Source organism: Rhododendron vialii, chromosome 8a, assembly GCF_030253575.1.
Source record: "Rhododendron vialii isolate Sample 1 chromosome 8a, ASM3025357v1".
Classification (NCBI taxonomy): domain Eukaryota; kingdom Viridiplantae; phylum Streptophyta; class Magnoliopsida; order Ericales; family Ericaceae; genus Rhododendron; species Rhododendron vialii.
The window spans coordinates 2,733,848-2,752,880 of NC_080564.1; the positions used below are offsets into that span (position 1 = coordinate 2,733,848).

Consider the following 19,033-nt stretch of genomic DNA (forward strand, 5'->3'; position numbering starts at 1 on the left):
ACATGACACCTTTGAAATAACATGTTTCAATGATGAAACATGTTATTTCTTACAGAAACTGAAAAGTGTGAATAGCACAACCAACAAAGTTTACTTGAAGAATCGACTCATTATGCTGATCCAACAAAAAAGAATCAACTCATTATGTTGTAGCACTCACCCTGAATTGGATATTTGGATGCATATCAGATTGATACTTGTAGATAATTAGACACAGCCCACATTTCATTCACTATGTATAATCAAGCTCCTTTATTCCAATAGTAATATTTTTTTGAAGTACGTGGAATCTTAGATTGGATTTATTGGAATGAAGTGGGAGAATCACCAGGATGGACATATTCATTTCTACTTCCCTCGCCAGGGTGTGTTGCACTTGTTTCAGTCCCTAAATCATCATCAATTTTCACCATCAAGTTTGTGGTCGATGGCATATCTACTTTTAAATCAGACGGTTCATGGTCCTCGCAGGAGAAGGAATGGGTAGAGTGACCGGTAGTCTTGAACTGGTGGAGCGTGGCTTCTCCGGGGGAGGGAAATGTTGAACTTACTGAAGCTACTGGTGGGCTTCCCCCTAGGCTGGAATGAACTGGAGATTTTCCTCCCCCTTTATCCTGCTTCTTTTTTGCAGCCTTGTGCCAGTTCTTAAGGGCCTTGGATGTTTGTTGATCAAATATAGATTTCTTCATGTGTGAGCCCATCTGTGAATTCCACCATAGGAGTTTTAGGCCAAGTCAAATCATGTCTTTTAAGGTTAATGCCATGATGGAACTAGATACTTTTTTTTCAATGTTATTAGAACTGATTTAGGTAGTTTGGTCTGAAAGAGTTGGGGAAAATTGGTTAGTTGCGAAGAGCATGAGAAATGTAGCTTCTTATGAAACCCTTGACTATGGGAGCTGGCTAATTTGCACAGACATGCGACACCGACTCGACCCAAACACGATATGAGTATGTCGACACAGACCTTGAAAAGTATACGACACAGGATGGACACCTGGTGTTTATCTACACATACATTAAAATTTCAATCAGTTGAAGCGGAAAAACTAAAGTGCCATATAAAACAAGTTAAAACCATTCGAAACCAATTGTTCTTGTTTTAAGATTACATCACCAGTTTTGTCAAAAATGGTATAATGTTTTACTGATGGACAAGAGTCTCTCAGTGTCCAACAACCATTGGTGTTCCGACATGGACGCGTCCCCGTCTTAAAAGCGTCCATGCTTCCTAGGCATCAGTGTCGTCCAAGACTTTTGTGATATTAAAGTTCGCTGAAAGGAAAAAAAAATTCACAAATTAGAGTGAGAGATGTTCATTGGACTGAGTACCTGGGCTATAAGGGCATACAGTGGGAGGGTAATGTAGCTGCACAAGAACAGGACTCCAAACCTGTGAGCCCAACAAAGTTCATTCAAGCAATTCCAATTGCAGTGTGTCAGATAATGTTCTCTATAAATAAGGTGGCTATTTAGATTTTGAGAAGAGGAACTATGGGAGACAAAAAAAGACTTGCCCTAACGCGATTTTTGCAATCACAAGCTTGAAATTATCATGGAAGCAAGATTTCAGCCCAAATGAGTACTGTATACAAAGCCAATTACTATGTTATTTACGTCGATCATTAGAAATCAGATTTTGCTTGGAAAGTTTAAGATACAGAATCCTTACCCATATCCACAAGAAATATGTAATCTGGAATGCATTCTGCAAGTAGCACAAAAGCATTTAGATGTCTTGTCAGTAATTGAAGGAAAACTAACATGAAAGTGTAGAATTGACTGAACATATTAGTACCTATCTTTTCCTCATGTGTATCCCAACGGAATGATATGATGCAAACAGAAAAGGAAAAGAACAATAATGGGAAATAAAACTCTCATCTGGATTTTGAAAGCTAAAACAAGAAATGCACTACAACATTAGTCGGTCTATTAGGCCGTATACTGAATTATAAAAAAAAAAGCGCATGACAGAGGACGCTTCCTAACCTGAAACAAAGCAAAGTGGATAAGATTAAGAACTAGTTGTGGGCGACCAAACCAGAAATACTTGTCTGAGCCCTGTACAAGAGGAATCCCTTGAACTACTGCATGTCTTTCTGTGGTTTGAAGAGCCATCCTTGTCAAAATAGCTTGGAGCTTTGTTCCAACGGCTAAGATAATCTAAAAAACAGTTACATAGTCAACGCCCAACTTCTATATTAATTCCAAACAGACAGTAACTCTATGGACACGGAAACCGGCAACAGAGAATCCTTACAAACAGAGGAATTAAGGATGCCCAAAACAAAGCCTGCCACCCTGAAAGAGATGATAGATGGTTTATAAGAGAATTAGCGGAAGACTGAAGAATGGTTATCGGAATGGATATATCTATGAAAGAAAGAGTGCTCACCATAGACATTGAGGAGCAAGAAAATCACAAATGATGCCCATAAGACAGGACTGTCAACACCATGAAGATACACCAAGTCAGGATTTAGGAACAGAAATGCCTAAGAAGCACACAAGGGCACATGACATGACATGACATGAAAGACACGACACTTGTGGGACACGTAGAAAGTATGTTGTTTGCATGTACTTTCATACATCATGTAGAAGGGTAAGTAATTGGTAAGTGTTATTTAATTAAAAGTGTAATTAAACTTTATATTCTCAGGTACAAAGAAGGACGATATGTGAAATACCACGTTTCAATTTTATCATTGGATTCCTGGGTATCTTAAAATGTCAAAGTTTCAGAGTTCAACAAGATTTTCGGAAAAATAGTTGGACAGGTTTGGACGTGTGTCTGATAGGTGTCTAGACGTGTCTGATGAATGTTGTGTCCTCCAACACAACATGCTACCTTTTAAAAGGTGTTCGTGCTTCTTAGAAAATATGAGTCCGCTTAGAATGATTACATGATCAAACCCTCATTTCACTCCAGAAAAATCACAGCCGTAAACAAGAATATTACCTGACTCCCACAATGGTCTTAAAGTCATCTTCTAATGATCTTTTGATATATTTTTGGAAATTGAATTTGATTCCAGGAGCCAAATGGACCTATACAAGCAGTATGATTAGAAGACACGAAAGCAACCTGAAACTGCTTAAAGTTTTTTCTAACATAGAAACCTCACATGGATGAATCCGTTGCGCAAGGTCAAGTAATCAGACTTGTTAACAGACCTAAAAAATTGTTGGAAGAAGCATCCCTGCACATTGAATACATCACAGTGATTCCTGATTTGAGTACTAATTAAACAGTCCCTAGAATGTCTCATTAATTTAGACATCACATTAAAATAAAAAAGCCAGGATAATATCCTACAATGTAAAAGAAGACGGGAATCGTGGTCCAGAAACTTGTGTGTGCTCTCACAAAAGTTGTCTCATGAGCAAGCCTGAACCTCAACTGATGGGATGTTGTCTCTTGCTCCCATTGCTTCCACCGGCGAATCTGTATCTCACAGTTTAACAAACATGGAGAAATTTTGAAGTTTTTCATTAGTTCAAACGCTCACTATTAAAATGCTAGCAAAAGGCATATTGCTAACTTTGACTCCAAGAAAACTTCTTGCAGCCATCCTCTCTATTATTCTAAGGAAATGTCGTTGGTTTTGTTACTGAATAAAACTACAACAATGACTCGAGAACAAATCATTGGATGATCAGCGACGAGTCTCTAACCACCCAATTCGCTAAAAACATCATACCAGCAATTCTTATTACCTTTAGTCTCCCAAGCGCCATTGTGACAGCACTGTATATCACATGAAAGACTGCTAAAAAGAAAATGAGAATGTGTAACTGATGCAGTCCATTGACAGTTATGAGTGGAACCTTCCCCTGGTGGCAAAAAACAACTTGACATAAGGAAGACAAAATTGTACATGTCATTTTCTCACAAAATGGCAAGTTATTGTCCTGATTTTTGCAGTTGAACGGTTGAACCTAGTGAGCATCCACCATCTTATCTCAGATTTTTATTGATCAAATGAAATATGAGTTTCATTAATATCTGAAGATAATCTTGACATGTATAAACTAGCTATAGAAAAGACAACTCGAGGAGTCAATGGTCAACCAAAATCTAAAATTCAAATGTTTCGCTTGGATACGAACCAAGTTTACCCTTCTAGTAAAAAATCATTTTGAACTATTTTACCATTCACATTCATCACTAAGTCCAATCAATAAGATGAACTGCACTACATTGGTTTTTGGAAATGAAAATGATTGTTATCTCCTTCTGTTTTTTCGATTAGTCATTTCATAGAATAAGTCAGTTTAGTAACCCTATCTATAATAAAAATCGGTTGACTGAGCCCTTTATATTATAACTTAAACATAAGAGAGATTTCTAACAGTATCGCATTGTCTACTTGTCTGAAACTTAACAAAGGCCAAATCTACAAGCTGGAGAACCAAGATGCATTGACTAGCAACTGCCAGTGCCAGAAGCACGCGCATTCCATACTGCAATGATGCCCTTTCGATTTATAGTCTTCGATAGGGATAGAAAAACGGGGGAGAAGGAAAAAGAATCCAAAAGAGATGCCACAAACTATCACCACTCATCTTCTTTAGTTTTACAACTCCTTTAAAAAAAAAAAAAAAAAAAGGCAATAGGAGCGCTTACCACCTTACATGTAGTACCATAGCCACCAGCAGCTAAGACTCTGTGATCAAACCATAAAAGCCTCCGTCCCTCAGCACTAATTTTGTCCCTCACTGGACATGGCAACATAGTATTCGCAATGTTATAAGGAGTACATATCCGTGCAATGTAATACTGACTAAATGTCAGGAGTAGCGAAATGAAACCGAGAACCATCAACTCTGCAATAAGCAAAAGTAAGTTATCTTTCAGGTTTAGCCAATCCTGCCTATAATGAAACAAATTATGCAAATGAAGTTCAGAAAAGCATATTCATTAGTGTAAACAAGTTATGTCGTGTTGTTTACCTGCTTTAACCTTCTCTAGAGCTTCAAATAGAGCTTTCTTGTGCCTTTTTGTGAACCACTGGAATAAGATTTTTGTACAGTGTCAATACCTCTATTTTGTTAATTAGAAGAATCCAAGGAACTATGAATTTACTCTTTCTTAATATCAGAACAATAGAAAAGTTTGATTGGTTGACAGGTTTTGAAATTCACTTTCTTGGTATTTTCTGGAAAAGAGCCATTTTTTTAGAAAACATTAGAAATATTAAGAAATGAATAAGATAGAAAAAACAAAAAAAACAAAAGAGTAATTTTTCTTTTAAAAACAGTCTCTGAAACAAAATTGACTATAAGAACACCACCTAAACTTGATTTCTAAACTTGCTTTCCCAATTGAAAGGAAAAGGTAATATTAACCCAATCAAATGAAAAACATAAATAAATAAATAAAAGATCACACCAAATAAAAAACTCAGCTATTCCTTTTTTTGGGGTAATGCAAGGTGTCACGGGCCAATTTGTGTACACATCGGACTAATCCCTAACACGCCTTTATTCACGCATCTAGTTCTTTATTCATTACCCACATTTAAATTAGCAAAATTTATAGTCTACAAAAAGTAGAAACATCAACCAATAAAGCTAATTACTCATTTCAGAGAGAGAGAGAGAGAGAGAGAGAGAGGTGAAAATGGTGTAAAAAATTAAGAAAACCATAAGCAAAAGAACAGGTTTTATGATTTTCCCCGAACAGAGAATACACTCACTATTGACAGAAAAAGATTTCGCGCAGCAATAGCTAAATATTACGTGGGTTTGATTAATTGAATGTTTATAATTACCATTCCAAGTTTGTGGAGAATTTTTTCCAAGGCAATGGAGATAATGATGATGACCAAACAGACCCCAGCAACAGCCCATGTCGGCGTCTGATCTAGCTCCCTTCTTGTACCACTGCCGCTACTCACAGCCATACTCAACTTTGAGAGAGAGAGGATTTGTGGTCTAAGAGTTGATAGAGATGACAGAGTACAAGAGAAAAAGAGCGCGTAAACGACCTGAATGAACCAAGTAGGTGGTTGGTCAAATTATAAAGAGATTGTCTTATTCACGAGGAGCCGCAAGACATTCAGTCCGGATTTGAATAAAACTTTTCCGGATTTAAACTCTTTCCCAGATAAGTTTCATTTAAATCTGGACCATCCAAAGTTGGAACGGACGCACGCTATTCACCTCCGTAAACCCTGTTCACGGAACCCCGTTAAAAAGATTTTTCCAATTATAAAATGCTACTTCTTTTTATTAGGAGAAATTACGTTTGACATATACCGGTTACTTCAGGAGTGATAAACGATCTGAATGAGCCAATTAGTAGGTGGTTGGTCATACGAAGTTTGAAATACTCAACAAGTTTCAAAAATATGTTTGAGGTTAGGTTATTTGTAAAACTAGTCGATCTTAAACGGGTTTTAATCGATCCAATCTCGAGTAGTTTGATTTTTTATGCATCATAAGCCAAATGAGCCAAGCATTAGCTTACTCAGGTTGATTTGACAGTTGAATGACCTAGCTTCACAAAAATGTTGAAAATTTGCTTGCTTATGTAACACATTAATTTTGAACAAACTTTAGCCGTGGTATCCAGGTTGTGGCAATTTTAACTGGAATTGGGGATCCTATAGGGCGGGTTGTTTTACAGGGTTGTAGGGCAATCCGGCGGTCCATTTCGGCCATAGACGGCTCGGATCAATAGAAGCTCAGATTTAAATCCAAGCTGTCAGCATCAAAATGGACGGTTGGATCGGTTGCCCCAACCCCCCCTTACCAATTTTTTCCTCGATCGAAATCGACAGAGATTTCGGGAAACAATGCCAACAACAAAAATAAGGGCGAATGCGGCTATGTCTCCACAAGACGGATCCGTGGTTCCACGCCGTATTTCAGGACTTCACCGGAAGAAAAATGACAGTCGAGTCAAATGTGAAATTGATGATAAGAAAGAAGGAGAATGGAAGAGATTCTTCCATCAATCTTCAACGATTGATCTATCGCTGTGAGCGACACATCGAAGATCCTAAGTTAAGCTTAGAATATGAAATTCTACTCCTACTCCTAGTTATAACCCGAATGGGTTAGTAATGCCAAAAATTAAGACAAATAAAGATAGACTTTGATTTGTTGGAGAGGAATTACAATGAAGTCTTAAAAGACTATTTATAGAAAACAACAAACGTAGGAAATAACTTCCTCCTAACTTCTCCACTAGTCTTCATTCAATCTTTTGCTTCCACTTGTCAAAATAACTTCCCACTTCCCTTCAAATGTGTAGGAGCACGACAAGTGTCCTAACTTCCACATGTGTAGGAGCAAGCCAAGTGTCCTGCATGCAAATAATAATAAAAGGAATACTAATATTAGTTCTAATATTAATACGAATACTTAATAATAATAAAATAGGAAGCATTCTCATAATTGCCACCTTTCGGTCGATCATCTTCACTTCGACACAAAACAGTGACAGATGGTCAGACGGAGGAATTTGATGAAGAGTTGGCCAAATGCGAAAGTATTCGAGAGACGCAGACAACCACAATACCGACCGCTATTCGTCAAAAAATGCAATAGACATCTCATCGATTTTACTACACTCGGGGCTGCAAATGAATAGAGCAGTTTGTGAACCGTTTGAGGCTTGATTCGGTAAAGGCTCGTTCAAGTTCAACTTAAACCCAGGCAAGCTTGGCTCAAGCTTAGCTCGTCAAACAGCTCGAGTTTGCTTAAGAACTTAATGAATGAAGCTAAACATCCTAAAGCTCAACTTGGTTCATCTCGTTTGCAGCCCTAAGTCGACACTTTAACTCTCTTTTTCTGACCTTCCACATGTCACGGCCCAAGACTCTCACACGGTCACATTCCACATTAATTGATTCATTGTTAAAAGGAGTAAAGAACCTGATGGATTCATATGCCTAATAATTTTGGCATTTGTGTTTTTCAAAAGATAATTCTACTGCAAATGCACATTAATAAACACAGCCTAGCAATTAAGCTGCTAAAGTTGATGAGCCACGCATAAAGGTACATGGTGCACGAATAGACCAAAATGGGAACTGACCAAATAATAGACCAGCTCTATAAGCTCGACCTCTACAAATATTATTTACCATAGTTTGAGTACATAAGTTTGAGGAATGAAGTTGACTTGCTCTATGGTTGATCCCCTAGTGTATAGTTTATCATCTTTAGAGTGGGGAAAGCAAATTTGTGTTTGGGTATTTGTACACTATGGTCTAATTATTTAGTAGTCTGAAGGCACCGCCACGTGATACTCTATATCACTTTAGAACCACCGTGCATTCTTGTGGGACCCATGACTAAGTGTACGGCTCCCAAGTAAATGTGTGGTGGGTTCTACAGTGATCTGGAGCATCACACGACCAATGTTATCAATACCGTTCCGTACTAGCCGGTACGTACCTTTTTTGACAGAATCTTGTACCCTACACCTCTAATTCCGTTCCGGCTTAAATACCGGTCAGTACCGGACTACTTTTAAATTTATTTTTCTCTTCAAGTACCGGACAATACCGAATGGTACCAGGTAAATACCGGATTTTTATTTTTTATTTATTTTAAAAGTGTATATTATACTATAAATTCTTTTAAGTAGGAAAATAACACTAATAGCGATCAATCCGAAACGGTATCCGGTATTTGACTTGTACTGGTACGTACTGTACCAATAGGAAAATCGATACCCTGACCGGTACGGTATTCAGAACATTGCACGCGACGGTGCTTCCGGACTAGTACTATACTACGCAGTTCGACTTAAGTTAGAAACAAGTTGACATCCTAGCATATATTCTATTTTTTTTCTTCCTTGTGAATGTGAGGTGTGACATACTCCAGAGAAATAGAATAGAAAGCCTAATTCCAAACTTCATGTACATCTTTCGTAGTTTGAAAGCTCTTTAGGAAGTTTCTTTAAATCGGTTTGCTTTTGTAGTGGCTCCGATCATCTTTTAAATCTGTTTTCGACTAACTTTTCATAAATGAAACTTTATTCTTTTCATTATTTTTTTCCATCATACATTAGGACTTTGAAAATTATATTCATCAACATAGAATTGGTCTTGATCCGATTTAGAATGAGGGGAATACGAGCTTTTTATCCAATTGATGTAAAATGGTCATGTCTTTTGAATTACAAAATTTTTTGAACCAAAACCACTTCGATTAGAAAGTAGATTTAACAAGCTTTTTAACAATTCTAACCACGCGCAAAACGGATTACAGGAGTGTCCTTAGCATGCGTGCGAAGTTTGGCTTGTTCGGCAATTTTGAGAATTGTGCCTGGGGCGCAAAGACATGCGCTGAGGCGCATCAAAATAGTAGAACAAGTCAGTATTGGCCAACTTGTCCCGGACACTCTCGAACTCCGTTTTATGGGTAGTTTGTACCGTTACAAAGTTTGTTGAATTTACTTTCTAACCAAAGTGGTTTTGATTCATGATTATTTATACATCAGAAGAAGTGACCATTTTACCCTCAGTGGATTAAAAAACAATTCACTTTGGTAAAACACTCGCATCTCTCTTATTTTAAATCGGATCAAGACCTATTTTATATAGAGAAATAGGGTTTTAATAGTATTAAAAGATGATGGAATCCGACTATAAAAATATTTAGATTTCGTTCATGAAAAATGGGTAGAAAGCATACCACTATAGAAATCGTTGGAGCCACTAAGCCAAAAACACATTTTAAGTTTCATTCAATGCTAAAATCCCTTATTCTTAAGTTCTTCTTCATTGCTTAAATGTTCCACAGAGTTTATAGACCATCCACATTTCATGGAAGCGTACGGAAAGTCATTTCTACTTTGTTCTCTTCACAGTTCAAAAAGAATTTTTCAAAAAATACTCCCTAGATCCCCATACTCTCAACATTTCTCTCTCTATCTCTCTCCATTTATTACCCCTACTATTTTTCAAAAACCAAACCAAACATAGCATTCATCATCGAGATTCGTTCAAAACAAGGCTTAAACATTTACAAACAATTTTGGTCATGTCGTTTGAATTACAAACAAATTTGGACCATAACCACTTTGATTAGAAAGTAGATACAAGGGAAAATTTCAAAATAACACCTGACCTTTCACACAAATTACGTATAGGCACCTGACTTTTTAATATTATCAAAAAAACACCTGACCTATTTAAAAACTCATCAATTTTTAACCCGCTGTTAACTTTTCATCCAAAAACAGACGGAAATGCTGAAATGGCCTACACCTGGCCATTTGGAGGAAAACTAATATACTTTTTGGGGGAAAAAAATATTGCTCTACTGATTTCTCCAGCCAAAACCCACTTGTGGGGCCATGGAGTTCCAATAACAACTATTTTTACTTTTTCTATAACTTTTAGTTTAGTTTTTTTTTTTTTTTGCGTTTGTTAGTTTTGCGCCAACCTTTTGTAACTTAGTGATTCGTCTCGACAAGACGAATCGGAAAAATATATATATTTTTTATTTTTACCCAAATATTTTAGAAAAAAACCACTTTAAGTAAAAAATAATAATTATTTTCCAAAATATTTGGGTAAATATAGACGAATCAGAAAACAAAACAAAGTGAGGCGCAAAACTAAGAAACATGAAAAAAATTTGAATAAGAACAAAATTAAAAGTTATAGAAAAAGTTAAGTGGTATGAGGAGTAATGTGTTTTTCTCCCAAAATGTATATTGGTTTCCCTCCAAATGGCCAGATGTAGGCCATTTTAGTATTTCTGTTTGTTTTTGGATGGAAAGTTAAAGGCGAGTGGAAAATTGATGGGTTTTTAACTAGGTCAGGTGTTTTTTTTGACAATATTAAAAGGTCAGGTGCTATTTTGAAATTTTCCCTCGATAGAATAAGCTTTTTAATGGTTCTTAACCACACGCAAATCAGATTTCGGGAGTGTCCGTAGCATGCGCGCGAAGTTTGTCTTGTTCGGCAATTTTGAGGACTGCGCTTGGGGCGCTCAGACATGCGCCTGAGGCGCATCAAAGCTGTAGAACATGTCAATCTTTGCGGGATTACCCCGGACACTCCCAAACTCCGTTTTACAGGTGGTTTGAACCGTTACACGGCTTGTTGAAAATTTCAAATGCTAAGAGTGAGTGACTGGATGAGCAATATCAACAAAAGCAAGAACCATTTGCAAGAAAAAGGAGGAATTAAACAGTGAAATTCCTAAGATCAATCTGAATTTATTTTTTTTGGAATTTAATTCTGAAATGAAATTTCGAGAAATCTTGTATCCTATACAAAGAGTACGACACAATCCGTATCTAAGTACATTTAATGATAGTTAGTGAAACGATGGGGGAATAAACGCCGTCGTGGAGAGGGAAACCACCTAGATCACCAGCTAAGAACCTTAAATCTTAAATGATCGCTTGGTGATAAAGGAGGTGGGAAGAAGCCACTAAAGATTGGCTAGTGTGGGCTTCCCGCCCGGCGTGCGCTCGAAGAGTCGCCACTTGAATTTTTGAGATGGATAATCCGAGAAACCGAGAACTCGTTTGAAAAAAGGCTTTTGATCTAGCAAAAACGTCGAGACTTTGGGTTCGGGAGCCATGTTATGAACGGAGAAGGTTTTATTAAAAAAAAAAACACCCCGTTCGCCCGGTGCAAACCGGTCTCTACTAAACACTTTCAAAGGAGAAAATTTCATACATCTCTTGAAAAATGAAACTCTTTAATAAACAAGTAAAGGAGGAGGGACATGAGAAATATATCACGTTGATGTGCATGTGGTGCTGTCTGTACAGAAATGGTAAAGATGATGCAGTAAAGAGAAGAAAAGAGGATCTACTCAACAAATTGTTTGGGTTACAGCGATCTCTTACACGCCATACTATAATGTTGCACACGGCTTTACGATACACCGTGCGGGGTACCCATTCTATTATCAGACTATTATCAGTGTTCAGAATATCACGTGCAACATTTTTAAGAGACATCGAAGAGGCACAATCACTGGATCATCTCAGGACAGTACCATTTCTTCAAGCCATGGACGTAAAACAACTCTTGATATGCTTAATCGCTTGAGAAGGTCAAGAAAACCTTGTTTATAAAATGAAACATGGCTTGTAGATAAGGTCTCATTCTGAAAGTACTAATAACCGATATCTCAACAACAAAAACAGGTCTTACGAAGGATAGCTATGATTCAAACAATTTGAACAAGAAAAGAGTAGCTGATGAAGGACCGTGCGCCTGAACACACTACGCCACGCGATGCATCGAAACGCTCGCGGCGTGGTGCCTTCAGCACAGTGGCTATTTTGTTTTCTAGAAATGATTTTTAAGTCAAAGTTTAACCAAAAGGGGTTAGGCCTGACGGCAGAAAAGTCCCCCCTCAGGGTCAAGACAGAGCCTAACCCAAGGAAATTTGGTTTTTACCTTTGATCTTGAGCTTGAATGGGGTGGACGGTGTTAGCCGATGATGAATAATGTGGGTAGATGAGGTTGGGTGAGAAAAGATAGGTATGAGTGTGAGTCGTGGTTGGTCTTTTGGTGGGTGTGGTCTCAAAGTTAGTAAAAGGCTAACTTTAATGGTGAGGAGAAAATGGAGTAAAGTGCTTAGAGAATGTCTTTTAGGAATAACATTCTCAAGACTTGGAAATAAAAAGTGAGTGTAAAGGCAAGAAGAGAGAGAAAGGTTGTGAAGCCAGGCCCTTTCCCTTGAGTGGAGGGGTGTATTTATAGGCAAGAGCCAAGGATTTTGAATTCAAATGGTGGAGGTATTTTCTAGGCGGGTCAGAAGTGCTTTTTCAGCTAAGCCACTTTAGTAGCTGTGGCTCAAGTGAGCATGGCCGACAGCTTTCTGAACCAGCCAAAATTTTACCCGAAACGCCGTGCGGCTAACCTCATGACCTCGTACGGCGTAATAAGTTTTATTATGCCGCGCGGTGTAAGGGTGTCCTGCGTGGTATTCTAGGTTCAGTCCAGGGCTTTTGGGCTTATTTGGGTTTTTGGATCGGGGGGGGGGGGGGGGGGGGTTTAGGTAGTCCTTTATTCAAGCTCACCGAGGTACCGTTTCCTTTATTTCATCATCGGGGCGTTCAAAGATCCTCTAAGGTCCGGATTGGAGTGTCTACACTTAGATAATATACTACCCCCATCTTGTAGAATTATCATGCTTGGATTAATTGTCCTAACCTAAAATTTTGTGTGCAACCTTATTTTTTTCCTTCAACGAAAGTAAGGGCATCACAACTCATAAGAAACCAGATGATCATTCCTTTTCTACATATCCTTAAACTACGTATGCTTCTTAAAACCATGTCACAACTTGTACAAACCAACATGTTCAACAAGTTTATGTACAACTAATTAGAGAGCCGAGTGCCCATAATCTGTGCTAGTTAACCATAGAATCCAAAAATGCATATCTGGAGTGTCAAATACAGGTAGTCGCAAAAAAATCACTCAATTAAAAACTAAAAATCCACCAGAAAAACATGTTTACTCGGATAAATTGCAAATCCTTCAATTCAAGACAAACAAACCATCCTTAGCAACTTACAATCCCTCTTCTTATTTGAGAAACTTGATCATCATTGACTCTTGTCATTTCAAATATGTTTAATTGCCTGCAATTGGAAAGAATCAGTTGATGTTAGCAACCCATGATTTACACTACCATCTAACCATCTTAAAATGGCAGAATGCCAAAATGAAAACAACGCAGCTAAGAAAAAAAAAAAAAAGGCATATGGTAAAGTAGCCAACATAGAATCTCGATTGATTCATATACAGAAACCAAAGGAAAAAAAAAATCACCAATTCCTACCAAGAGATGCAGAAAATGATTGGAAGTTTTGCAAGAAATTCCACTCTCTTGAATCAAATACATGAACCATAATCTAGTCACTAATCCAACAATAGCAGTCACAAAAAGAGAGGAGAAAATAATAAATTTATTATGTACTTACGTGGCAATATGAAGATATGACTTGACTATATGAACAATGACTTACACCGTCAACTCCTCCCTGTATCAGTTCACAATCAAAACAAGCCGATGATGCAACGTGGGCTATGGCAGTAGTTCACTTTCAGACATTAATTTCTTCTCAACTCGTATACTTCTTTTTACTATTAGTAGTAGAGGTCATTCCTTTTTCTATTCCTAGGATCGATGGCGAGCTTTCTTTTTTTAAGAGGATGCGGAGTGAATTGAATGGCTTTCGTCTCCGTTCTTGGTTTGGGGCCTTTTTTTGGGCCCCTCTCGATCTTATTTGTGACCTCTCAATTGAAACTAGGCTCTCTCTCTCTCTCTCTCTCTCTCTCTCTCTCTCTCTCTCTCTATATATATATATATATATATATATATGTAGTTAAAACTGAAAAAAGGAATTGAGCTCCACCTACTGGAACATTCAAAAGTTTAGTAAGTCTTATATTCCATGATACCATGTTATGAACCTCCTCGGTCATAAATCCTACTTTGGGGGGATGATATTATAATTGTTTATGTCTAGATATCACTTCATGGATGCAAAGTTGAGCACAATCTATGCATCTACATTCTAACCTGAGAAGCACCGAAATGTCTATTGGCCTTGTGTATCCATGTCCCACACACACGACATGCTTTGGATATTTAGTTCAGTGATTTACCCAGATTCTTGCATATATTGAAGAACAAGTCCCTCTCTCTCTCTCACACACAAAGAACTGAAGACTCCACCCGGCCCCGGATTGGTTGCCTGCTATGCTATCCTTATACTAGTTTTGACTCCGGTGCTAGTAACACCTAACTTCAAGTGATTTTCTCTCCAAAATCACTCACAAAAAGTAATCACTCACAATAGTATGAATAAGGGTGTACAATCCTTTTTTACAATAAACTTCAAGAAACAACACTCAAGCTAGTGTAGATATTCAAGATGTAAGCGTAGGGTTTGATAGAGAGATTCGCAATTGAAAAGCTCACTGAATTTTTTCTCCAGAGATGTGTTGTATTGTCTTCATTCTTCTACTGTATTTATTCTTGGGGAATAAGACTTCTGACATGCGGAAGCTCCACTAGCCGTTGGAAAGATTGAGCTCCAATCCTTTTCCTTTCCAGACGTTTGCATCTTCTATCTTGAGCAACATCAACTACAATCAAGCCTTCAATTTGCCGAAATAATATAAAGCTCCGAGTAATATTAATTCAAATTGTCCTCCTTGATTAATATTTGCTTTCCATATGGGTCTTTATAGCCAATCGAAAATTAGGAGAAGATTTGTCCTTAATCTACCTCCTTTTGATTTCAATCTTGACCATTGGAGATACATAGGGATTTGGTGTAGAATGTTCGCATGCGTACTTCAACCAAATCCTATAAAATAAATATTAATTCTAATGAGTACCAAATATTACAATATTAATTATATTTCAATTCCAATAAAATATGTTTTGTTATCATCAAAATCAATTAGGTATTCCATAGAAACCTTTGAGCTAACAATGGGGTTAGTCTTAAGGTACTTACAATTAAATTGAATCAAAGTCGAATTTAATTAACTCAAGCATGACTCAAAATGAGTTTCAAAACATGTTCAAACCTTGGCTTGTTTATACGTACGTTAAAAGACTTGGTTTTTAATTAAGGAGAAGAAAAATAAGATGACACCCCTATTGCAAGTGGAGTGGAGTACAGTTGGTGCCTCTCTTATAATCCAATGCACATGGGCATGCACGATTACCGTAAGTACCAATTCCACTCCCCAAGTCTCCTAGGATAAAGTAGATTATGATAAACAAATGATATAAAAAAAAAAAAGACACCCTATTACGTCACAAGCAGTTTTCTTCATTGCAGACGTCTCAACATTGCATAGCTATTTGTAGGAAATTCCAATGCATCTATTTCAACTCCGAAGCTAAGATATTACCACGTGATATGAGTGTTAAAGCAAATGTTTAACTCTCCCCAACAGACTATGGAAACTTAAAACTCAAGCATTGAGCGAAAAATTCCAAGCAGTTAACTTCATGTGTATTTATTATGGAAAAAAAAACAATCCTTCTTTGTTCGAAGCGAATACTTCTACTTTGAATTATTGTAAAATCCTGAATTTTAAAATTCTAGTCACGTGATCCGAATAGGAACTCGACACTCTAATTTAATTCTAATAGTAAGTTAGGCTACGCGAAGTGTATCGTGATCCAAATGAATGTGTGAATTTTGACTTAATTTTGTAAATACTAAGGGACAAGTGAGTTACATCTGATACATGGTACGAGTTATTCTATGTTAGGATTTTTCCTTGAAAATTGAACAACGCTACGATGATCCTCATATTTTTATTTGTTTATGTTGAAATTATGAGAATTTTTGGAGACCGAAATTTGTACGCGAACGGACCAGAATAGTGACGATCGGGCGCGAAGAGCCACGTGGCGCAACGCGGTGCTTTGTGGTGGCATGTGGCACGCATGGGTGAATTGGGTGCTGACTCAACTTATGAATCCACCGAAGTGTATATATATATATATATATTATTGTATAAGGATATATTATATGAGTTAATTACTCTTAGTTAGTAATTAGGATATCAACCACCTCTGTTTTCTTCCACCGTTTACAGAGAGAGAGAGAGAGAGAGAGAGAGAGAGAGAGAGAGAGAGCGCGCAAAGGAGCAGGCGGCAGCCATTTTTCTCCTTTAAGGTCTGGTCCAGCCATGGCCATCACCGTTCAACATCAATATCTTTTCGGAAGTCAAGGAAACTTAACCGGTAAATTTGAATCCTCCTATCCTTCATTGTTCTTGATCTCTACTCCTAATTTTTGAGCCCTTCACCATGAAACCCAATTTATAATCTCAGAGGATACTTATTTTTGACAAAGGATCAAATTGGTTGTTGAGTTCTAGGTCCCATTCCCTCAATTTATCCCTAAATATTTCAGAATTTTCGGACGAACTCACAGGAGTACGTAGAAACTATTTTTGACGTTTTTTTTCATAAAGTATTAAATAGATAACTATTTCATTATGGTCCTTTTAGAATTTCAATCCGTGGAAAAGGTTTAGACTTGGATTTTTGTGGGAGATTTGATAACTATTTGTTATTGGTCCTACAGGGGTGTCCTAATTTAGACTAATTACTTAGCCATATTTTCGGGTTAGTGATAATCAGTGCACTTCTACTTAGGTATCAATTCAATGGAGTAGTTTGCATGCGTGATGAGCTAGACGCTACTTTTTGGTGAGTTGCGCATACCTTAGTTACATGTATTTTCTGAAAATTTGGAATGAGATGCCATTGCTTGATTTTGCTGGAAAATATGGAATTTGAACTTCCTACTTGGTTTAATTGATGTTAATGCATGCGATGACTGGTTTATAAATCTTTTGAGTTTAAGTTAAATTAGACCATGGCAATATGTTTTGGAAACTTGAATTTTACTGGTTGCGAGTACATGCTCGTGATAATATGATTCATTCGAACGATGTCCCGAGTGCTAGGGGCCGAGTAAAGATACTAGTGGCGGGAAGTAATAAGGTAGGAGATGCAGCCAGGCATCACCGGGTAATGATATCTTACCACTCTTCAATGGGGTCGCTCCCCAACCGACTGGCAAAAATACCGTTGAATGCTATTATCGCTCAAAAGTGCAAAAGTTGAAAGAAAAATGAAATGAAAAGGTCTTTGGACCAAAGAAATGAGCTTACGGGCTAAAATGCATGTACTTGATGTTCAATGAAATATTTGGATTGTTACTTTAAACTGTTTTATAATGTGGGGTATTTCCTTGGTCAAACTTGTAACTTTGGTATACGTTTCTCACCCGAACTTCGGCTTATGAAAACCTTTTCTAATTTTTCAGGTTAAGGTAGATAGCAAGTTGTGGGCTGAATGGGGTGCTAGAATAACCGTGGAGAATTGTGTGTAGCCTAATGGTTTGTAATTATTATACTTGTACACTTAGAAGCTCTGGGATTATGTTATTTATTCTACGCTTCCGCATACCTTGCTTATATGGTTTAAAATGACATTGATGTGAGAAATCCCTAAACTAGACTATGAGCAGGCCTTCGGTGGCTTAACACCCCCTTGGCCGGTCACGACTTCCAAGGTAGGTTTTGGGCCGTGACAATTATAGTGTTTTTCTGCTGCCCTGATTAGATGATCAAAAATTTCTATGCAAGTTTCATTGGATGCCCCGCGTATTCGTGTGAGAAGAAGATGCGTGGATCACGAACACGTTTACTAGTATTATAGAGTGTGGCTTGTGGCGAACAAACTATCCTTAGCAACTAGAATCCCTCTTCTTATTTGAGAAACTTGATCATCATCGAATCTTGTCATTTCAAATTTGTTTAACTGCCTGCAATTGGAAGGACAATATCAGCTGATGTTAGCAACCCATAATTTACACTATCATCTAACTATCCTAAATGGCAGAACGACAAAACGAAAACAATGCAGCTGAGAAAGAAAAAGCATATGGTAAAGTACTCGACATAGAATCTCGATAGATTTATATACAACATTAAGTGCAGACGAGAGACCTAGAAAAGAATAACTAGAGAAAGGCCCCTAGAACCAAGACGTGGATAAAACGATCCTAGCATCCGATAGGAATACCATTAAGGCTACCTCCTGTTTAGTTGGATACCTTAGGATTGGAAAGCGTGAAACGGAACCACACTTCTACTCTAAACAATAGCCGCGCACTTTTACTCTTGGCTGCACTCTTTTACTCTTGGCCGCGTAATATGAATAACATGAGAGCGAAGTTTGGCTTGTTTGGCAATTTTGAAAACTGCGCCCGAGGAGCACAGACATGCGCTTGGGGCACATCAAAGCTGTAGAACAAGTTAATTTTTGCGGGCTTGCTTCGGACACTCCCGAACTCCGTTTTACAAGTGGTTTGAACCGTTAAAAAAGCTTGTTGAATTTACGTTCTAACCCAAATGGTTTTGATTCAAAATTATTTATATATCAGAAGAAGTGACCATTTCAACAGTATGCTAAGTTTTATCCCAATGGATATGTAAATGAGCTCCAGATTTGATCCCAGTTGCCTTTTCCAGTT

General features: G+C 37.6%; 1 protein-coding gene and 1 long non-coding RNA gene across 3 annotated transcripts; one reads left to right on the top strand and one right to left on the bottom strand.

Annotated features, from left to right (window-relative positions):
- Window positions 1–191: 191 nt before the first annotated feature.
- LOC131299057 (MLO-like protein 10) lies at window positions 192–5,999 on the bottom strand. 2 transcript variants are annotated; one of them, XM_058324601.1, is made up of 14 exons: window positions 5,781–5,999; window positions 4,960–5,017; window positions 4,637–4,833; window positions 3,724–3,840; window positions 3,323–3,451; window positions 3,132–3,206; window positions 2,966–3,054; window positions 2,399–2,448; window positions 2,264–2,304; window positions 1,993–2,166; window positions 1,673–1,708; window positions 1,518–1,585; window positions 1,333–1,393; window positions 192–701 (listed from the first exon to the last, which is right to left on the bottom strand). In XM_058324601.1, the coding sequence occupies exons 1-14, from the start codon at window positions 5,910–5,912 to the stop codon at window positions 303–305; spliced, it is 1,626 nt and encodes a 541-aa protein (XP_058180584.1). In that variant the 5' UTR covers window positions 5,913–5,999; the 3' UTR covers window positions 192–302. The 2 variants fall into 2 exon arrangements, with proteins under 2 accessions (XP_058180584.1, XP_058180583.1); XM_058324600.1 differs by having other exon boundaries at window positions 195–701; window positions 4,634–4,833; window positions 5,781–5,998.
- Window positions 6,000–16,533: 10,534 nt separating this feature from the next.
- On the top strand, window positions 16,534–18,000 carry LOC131299058 (uncharacterized). The gene is made up of 3 exons (XR_009190604.1): window positions 16,534–16,728; window positions 17,146–17,199; window positions 17,822–18,000. It is a non-coding gene; the product is annotated as an uncharacterized LOC131299058 (long non-coding RNA).
- Window positions 18,001–19,033: the final 1,033 nt, after the last annotated feature.